The 7,838-nt window shown below is 50.5% G+C and overlaps 1 protein-coding gene across 1 annotated transcript; it reads left to right on the top strand.

The window, feature by feature from the left end:
• Positions 1-4,222: 4,222 nt before the first annotated feature.
• Positions 4,223-5,507, top strand: LOC103769285 (RNA-binding E3 ubiquitin-protein ligase MEX3C-like; the record flags this gene model as incomplete). The annotated part of the gene is given in 3 exon segments (XM_008936468.1): positions 4,223-4,904; positions 4,959-5,226; positions 5,229-5,507. Coding segments are annotated over 3 exon segments (1,229 nt in total), but the record flags the coding sequence as incomplete, so codon positions are not given.
• Between the last annotated feature and the right edge of the window lie 2,331 nt (positions 5,508-7,838).

Below are 7,838 nucleotides of genomic sequence, written 5' to 3'. Positions count from 1 at the left end.
CTCTAGCAGCATTTTTGAGCTGGGGGTTTGAAGTAGGTGAAGATTTATGTGGGGTTTTTTCCCCAATTTTCCTTTTATTTCCTTTTAATATCTTCTCCAGGTCAAGTTTCCCACCTCTGTTGCTTGAGCTGATCCATCTCATTCACAAAATCCATGTTCTTCATGAAAACAACTTTTTTTCCTGTAGTTTGTTGGGTTTACTCCTTGTCTTAGATTTTTTTTACTCCTGTATCTTGCTCAGCCTTAGGAAAACTCCTTGATTTTGGGCTGGATTGATAGAGAAACAGATGGATCCATTGATAGGCACCAAAGAAACCTTTATTAGAGTTTGTGCTTGGTTCTTGAAGCAGAGATTTTGGTTTCCAGATGAGGGAAATGGCCTCCAGAGCTTGTGAGCAGCCTTCCCATGGGGAAACCTTCTCAGATGAGGTTGGATGGAGCTCTGAGCAGCTCTAGCTGGAGATATCCACCCCTTCCAACCCATTCAATGACCCCATGTTGTCCTCCTTCTTCTACCTCAACAAACCCAAGCTTGTGTGACTCCAGCATCTGCTTCACTTGAGCTTGAAGCTCTTCTCTGGAAACCAGCATGTCTAAAAAACCTTTCTGTGGTTCCAACTGGATGCCAACAAGCAGGAATCTGGCACCTCACCACTGGGAGAAGCCAAAAATCCAGAGTGAAAGAAGCTCCTCAGGCTGGTGGACCAAACTTGGTCACTCTGTTTAGTGTGAGTCACCCTGAAATGTTCCAAAATCAGGCGTGGGGCTTTGATCACTGCAGCCTAACTAAAACCCTTCCATTCTGGTAAGATAATGAAGGGTCAGGAGACAGGGAGAGAGAAAAACTTGGGTCTCAAATGCTGATTTTTTTTCCTTGAAGGATCTGTGTCATCTTCTCCATCTCTTGGAATGACTTTATCAGCTGAGGGTTTTTCCCCCACCTCTCTTCTACTCACTAATTTACCTCCTTGCAGACTTTCTTGGGGGATCATTATAGCTGGAAGTGAAAGGTGGTTGGTTGTGCAGCTCTTCTGAGCTGGAAGCCTTCTCAGAAACCACAACCACCCTCCAGAGCTCCCAAATTTTGGCGTTGGGATGGTCTCCCCATCCCATTTTTGAACCCTTAATTGGAGGAGCTCTAATTGCTGAGTGCTGCAGCATCCCTGATGATCAAAGATGATTTTTCTTTACCATTTATCACCCAAAAAAATACACCCTGGTGAGGGGCAGGAGCTCAGGTGGCCCAGGGGAGAAGCTGGTGGTGGTTGGCCTCATCCTGCCTTCAGGAGAGGTGCTGTGCTCTGCTGGGGCATCTCTCAGCTGCATAAAAAGACTTGAAAACTTCCTTTCAACAGGTTCTGGTTGAGAACTTTTAGCCCCATTTGGGCCACCTCCTAAAAAGTTTATCACCCAAAAAAATACACCCGGGTGAGGGGCAGGAGCTCAGGTGGCCCAGGGGAGAAGCTGGTGGTGGTTGGCCTCATCCTGCCTTCAGGAGAGGTGCTGTGCTCTGTTGGGGCATCTCTCAGCTGCATAAAAACTGAAAACTTCCTTTCAACAGGTTCTAATTGAGAACTTTTAGCCCCATTTGGGCCACCTCCTAAAAAGAGGTAAAAATTTTCCTTGTAAATCTGATTTTTGGAAGAGTTTCCAGTCAATGAAGGTGGGAGGGGAAAGAATTGATCTTGGCTGGAAGGAGATGAAGATGCCCAAGTGGCATCTAGTGCCAAAAATGTTGTGGGCTCAGTTTCCCTGCTGAAGGAGCTGGAAGCATTGCACAATTTAGTCCCTTCTTTAGGAAGTCCATTAATTATTCTTTGCTTGTTAATCAAGTTGGGCAGCACCAAGCTCTGCTCATGTTGTGACCTTCCACCATCTCCAGAGGGCCTACAGAGAAGCTGGGGTGGGGCTTTGTAGTGGTAGGACAAAGGGGGAATGGCTTCAAACTGGAAGAGGAGAGATTTGGATGAGAAATGAGGAAGAAGTTCTTCCCTTTGAGGGTGGTGAGACCCTGGAACAGGTCACCCAGAGAGGTGGTGGCTGCCCCCATCCCTGGAACCATCCCAGGGGAGGTTGGATGGAGCTCTGAGCACCCTGCAGATGTCCCCGTGGTGTGATGGGTTCCTGACCTTGTGGTTTGTGCCATGACTCTGTGTGGTGGGGCTTCCAAGCTCTCCTTGAAGACCAAACCCAGACTCATTCAGAAACGTTGGCTTTGGGATGTGGCAACTTTCTCCAGCTCTAACTTCCCAGAGAAAGCTGAAGAGTTGACTCTGTGGAGTCAGCTCTCCATTCAAACCAACTTTCTGCTCCTTGAAAGCCTGGTCCTGGCACTGCAGAGGAGTCCAGGCAACGTTTGGCCTCTTGTTTTCTAGATCTGGTGGCTCAGATCTTAAAAGCAAAGCTCTGCCCACCTCAGGCTGTGAGGAAAGGAAGCCAAGAAGCTTTTTCTTCACACCAGAGAGGTTGGGAAACGTGGCTCTGGCCAAACAATCCTGGGGAGTTGGTAGCTGGAATGGAGAAATGGAGCTGCAAAATTCTGAGTTTCCAAAACATGAGGAACATCTTGTGGAATGTCAAGTTGTAGGAATTGGGGAAGGTCCTTTGGGAACTAGAAGTGAGTAGGCTGTGAAGTGTGGTGGATAATAATCAATTGGATAATAATCAATTGGATAATAATTAGATATTGGAATGGAGTGGATCAAAGTAAGCTGTGAAATTGGAGAGTCATTGCTGCACATCAGGGTTGGGGTGTCCCAGGAGAAGAGGGCTTGGACCCCTGTCAGAACTTGAGCAGCATTTTGGGGGTGAGGGTGGGTTTAAGGTGGCTCCTTGGAGCAAGGAATGGGAAGCTGAGCAGATGAGCAGATGTAGGGAAGGGCAGGAAGGAGGTGAAGGGGATAAAGGTGCCATCAAGAGGCTCTGGTGGGAGGTGGAAGCTTCTGGGTTGGGTCTCTCCTGCAGCTTCTTCCCCTTCAGGCAGAACTTTGTTGCCTCTCTGCTCCTTGTCCCCTCCTCGGCGTGGCTCTGCCCGTGCTGGGAAACCTCCTGGGCTCCTCTGGGCACCTTCTGCTGGAGGTAGGGCCTCCAAAGAGCCTTCCTGAGGAGCTGTTGAAGATAATGAACTTCCTCTCCAGCTGTCCTGGAAACAAAGGGGTTGTTGTGTTCAGCATTTGTCCTTTGCTGGGGCCCTGCAGAGAGCAGCTCTTCCTTCCCTCTCTTCCAACCAGCATCTGTATAGTGGCTGTTTTTATTCTGAGTAGAACAAAATGCATCTTTTAAGTGTCTTTTGAACTCTGAAACGATATCACAAGTGGCACCTTGAGTGCAAGGGACTGACAGAAGAAGATTTTGAGAGATTTCCTAGAGCCTGATGGTGGTGAGATGTTTAAAGGTGGAAAAAAAGACCCAACTTCACTCTGTCATTGCTTAAAACACCCACCCCCCTGCAACCCTGGCTTGTGGTTGCTTCAGAAAGGGGTTCACCACGAGCCAACACTCAGTGCCATGTGCTTTGGAGTTTGGTTTTCACCCAGAGGATTGTCCCATGAGCTTTTCTTCTGGTTGAGGAGAGAAATGCCACGTAGGCCTCATTCCTGTGTGTCCTATTTACCCAGCCAACCCTATCTGAACCACTTGAACTCCTCCTTGGATGGTTGAGGGAGTGGCTCCTTCATCCCACAAGGTTTAAATGACACTGGTAATGGGAAGCAGATGAGGAGTTCTCAGGAAATCCATCATTTTATCTCCAGCCTACGTGGGTTGGGAGGCAGACCTCACACTTGTAAATGTTTCATTGGCTCTTGGGTGAGAAGCTGCTGGAGGAGGAGACTCGTAGGTGGCTGAGCCTCCTCTCCCAGGATCTTAGAAATACCTGGATACCTCATAAATTTGGGAAGAAAAAATGAATCCCAGCACTATTTCTAGGCTCACCCTGCTGGTGTTTGGCAGAGAGAAAAAATCCAACCACATTTATCCCCCCCCTGAGAGCAATCCAGGAGGAGATGGGCTCAAACAACCCCAGAGATGTTCCTCAAACACCTCCTGGCTCTGAGTGCCAAAGGGCTGTTCGACCACGGGAGTTGTCCCTGCTTCTCCAAGGGGCAGAGAGCAAACCAACTGCTCCTCCTTTCCCTCCTGGCTTCCTTGAAACTCAAACCAGCTGAAAAGCAGGTGGCTTTTGTTTCACTGAACCTTTTTTTTTTGTGTTTCCTCGGCCCAGGTTGCAAGATCAAAGCCCTGAGGGCCAAGACCAACACCTACATCAAGACCCCCGTGCGTGGAGAAGAACCCATCTTCGTGGTGACTGGCCGGAAGGAGGACGTGGCCATGGCCAAAAGGGAGATCCTCTCAGCAGCAGAACACTTCTCCATGATCCGTGCTTCACGGAACAAAAACGGCCCCACTTTGGGGGGTCTCCCTTGTACCCCCAACCTCCCCGGCCAAACCACCGTCCAAGTCCGGGTGCCTTACCGCGTCGTCGGCCTGGTGGTGGGCCCCAAAGGTGCCACCATCAAAAGGATCCAACAGCAAACCCACACCTACATTGTCACCCCCAGCAGGGACAAGGAGCCCGTGTTTGAGGTGACGGGGATGCCCGAGAACGTGGACAGGGCTCGGGAGGAGATCGAGCTGCACATCGCCCTCCGCACCGGCGCCTACGTGGAGCTCAGCCAGGACAACGACTTCCACTGCAACGGCACCGACGTGGGCTTTGAGGGAGGGGGGGGACCCCCCAATCCAGGTTCAGCTTGGCTCCCAGCCCACCCCGGCCCCCCAGCTCGAGCCAGGATGATCTCCAGCTACAGGAACGACAGCTCCAGCTCGCTGGGCAGCGGCTCCACCGATTCCTATTTCGGCGGCAACCGCTTGGCGGATTTCAGCCCCACCAGCCCCTTCGGGGGGTTTTGCTTCGGGGAGACGCTGCCCCCGGGGGGGGGGGGGGAATCCATCCCTAGCTTGTTTTTCTTCGGGGAGACGCTGCCCTCGGGGGGGGTGGAGGATCCATCCCTCGACTCTTCCCCCTACGACTCCTTCCCCACGGCTTCCCAAACCATCTGGAGCCCTTTTGAACCTCCAAACCCCCTCGCCGGTTTAGGGGGCGAGCCCCTCTCTCAACGCCGAGGGAGCCAACCATCCACCCCCCGCCTGTCGCCCACCTTCCAGGAGAACCCCGAGCATCCTCTGGCCAGGAGCGGCAGGGTTTCAGGAGTGACCCACCTCCTCCCTGCCACCCTTCTGGCCTTCCCATCTACATCCCAGCTTTCTCCAACGGTACCAACAGCTACTCCTCTTCCAACGGGGGCTCTGCCTCCAGCTCCCCCCCCGAGCCCCGGCGGAAGCACGACTGCGTCATCTGCTTCGAGAGCGAGGTGGTGGCCGCCCTGGTCCCCTGTGGCCACAACCTCTTCTGCATGGAGTGTGCCACCCAGATCTGTGAGAAGGAGCCACCAGCCTGTCCCGTTTGCCAGACAGCTGTTACTCAGGCCATCCAGATCCACTCTTAAAAAAATATAGCTCCAGAAAGAAGAGATTCTATGGAATTTTTAGACTCGGAAAGGCACGGGGGTCATGGGACCCTCGAGTAAAACTTCCTAATGAGTTCTGACTGTTGGGTTTTCTTGAGATTAGGCTGAAGTTGTTGATGAATTTCTATTTTCTCAAAAAAAAACAACAATAAACCAACAGCAGGCTGCTGTGGTAACACTACACCAAGGTGGTCTCTGCCCAGTGCGAGCAGGCGGCGGGCTCAGCAGACCCACATCTGCTCAACAAGGGGGGATTTTCAACAGGAAGGAAAAAAAAACCACCAAACTCACCCATTTTACAGAATTTGAAGGAGCTCTGGGCGCTGGCAGCAACGAGCACAGAAGTTCTCAGTCTGCTGCAGAGGGTTTGTGGCATTATTGAGAGATCAACCAACAACACTTCCGACGCTGCCTTCTTTACACTGCCAGTATTGAAACAAAAACAGGTTTGGGGAAATAGTTCCTTTTATTTTTTTTCCCCCCCCTTAGCTTCCTGCGACAACTTAACGCCTAATTCTTCAAGATTATTAAAGAAAAAAAGACCTTTTTTCCTTATTTTTTGTTTTTTAAAGCACAGTTTGATTTCTTGTGACACTCCGGGCAGGTGAAACGAGGGGCGAGAGGAGCCGCCCGCCTCGCCCGGGTGGATCAGGGACATCTCTCAGATCTGGGATTTTCCTACCCACTGCTCTTCTGAACGTGACGTGGAAGAGGAGGGGATGAAAAAGAAGTCTTGGCTGCCTTTCCTCCTGCTTCAGAAGGGCTTTGGGAGGCTGGGACTCATCGTGGGGACGCCGACATTCCGTTCGTTGGGCCGATCAAGCTGTTCTTAAATTACCTTTTGTGGTTTTGTTTTATTTTTTAGAGAGAAGAGAGTTGAAAATGTGAAGCATTTTTATGTTCCATCCGTCTTTGTCTTGCACATCTCTAGAGATTCTATTTTTGAGTAGGGAAAAGGAGGAAGAACACATAAAAAAAAGAAAGAGGGAGGGTGGGGAGGAGCTGGGGAGGTGCCCTGGGTGTTGCTCCCGCCAGGAGCTCGGACGGCGACTTCATTTCAAAACTGTCTTGCCCATCAGCAAGGAGATGATGAAAAATTTCACCTGCACTTCAGACATTTCAACCTGTGGATGTTTCCAGCTGGGTTGTTTTCATCCTCCTTCTCTTCCCCAAGCTGTGCTGGCATCTTGAAACAACAACAAGACACCAAACGGGAGTTCTGGTGGATTTTTCTATTATTTCCTTGGGGGTTTTTTTTTTCCTCCCAGAGCCAAGACAGAGCTTTATTTTTTTTTCCCTTTTCCAGCTTACCAACAACTCAACCCCTTCCCCCCCTCTCCAACTCATCACTAACTCTTATTTTTGATTTCCACTTGAAGAAGAGAGTTACATTTCCTATCAAAGTTTACAACCCCACGGGGGGAGTGGGTTTTTTTTTGCAGTCGAGGCTTTTTTGGCTCTCCAGAGCTGCCTGGAGGGGAGGGCAGGTGACCTAAAACCCCCAGAGAGAGCTTCTAGAGTAGTTCCACGTCAGTATTGAAACCTCAACCTCCAGCCATGGTCCACGTGGCCAGCAGGACAACCCTTCCCCCCCTCCCCCAGCATGACCTTCCCCATCTCCTCACGTCCCACCAACTCGAGGCTAGTGGAGGAGTTGCTCATTTTACTACACTTTTATTTTGGGGTTTGTTTTTTTTTTTTGGGGGGGGTTCTGTAGAGGTAGGGGAGGTCCGTAGGGATTATAAATTCAATTTGAGTCAAGTTGAAAAGGAAAAAAGGACAAAAAAAATCCATATATTTTATGATAAAGGGCCTTTAACTTATGATGGCCAAAAGCACTGATATTATATATTTGCTGTAAAGAGAATTATAAGAGTTTTATTTTTCTGATATTAAAAGTTACTTAATAAAGACTTGTTTCCATTAACTTGAAGGGTTTTTTGCTGGTTTTGTGGTTGCAGTTTGGAGCTGGTGGAGTCCAAGGGTTGTGGTTGGAAAGGGCCTCCAGGAGCAGCAAGTCCAACCCTCCAACATCTCCCTCACCACTAGACCAGAGCCTGGAGTGCTCCAGCTGCTTGTTGTCTGAACCCCTCCAGGGGTGGGGACTCCACCACTGCCCTGGGCAGCCTGGCACAGCCCTGCACAGCCCTTGCCAGGGAGACATTGCTCCTCAGGGCCAACCTCAACCTCCCCTGGGGCAACCTGAGGCTGTTCCCTCTTGTCCTGTCCCTTGTTCCTTGGGAGCAGAGCCCGACCCCCCCCTGGCTCCCGGCTCCTGTCAGGAGCTGTGCAGAGCCAGAAGGTCTCCCC

The sequence above is a fragment of the Merops nubicus genome, unplaced genomic scaffold, assembly GCF_000691845.1.
Source record: "Merops nubicus isolate BGI_N331 unplaced genomic scaffold, ASM69184v1 scaffold4303, whole genome shotgun sequence".
NCBI lineage: Eukaryota > Metazoa > Chordata > Aves > Coraciiformes > Meropidae > Merops > Merops nubicus.
This window is presented reverse-complemented; position numbering and strand designations above follow the sequence as displayed.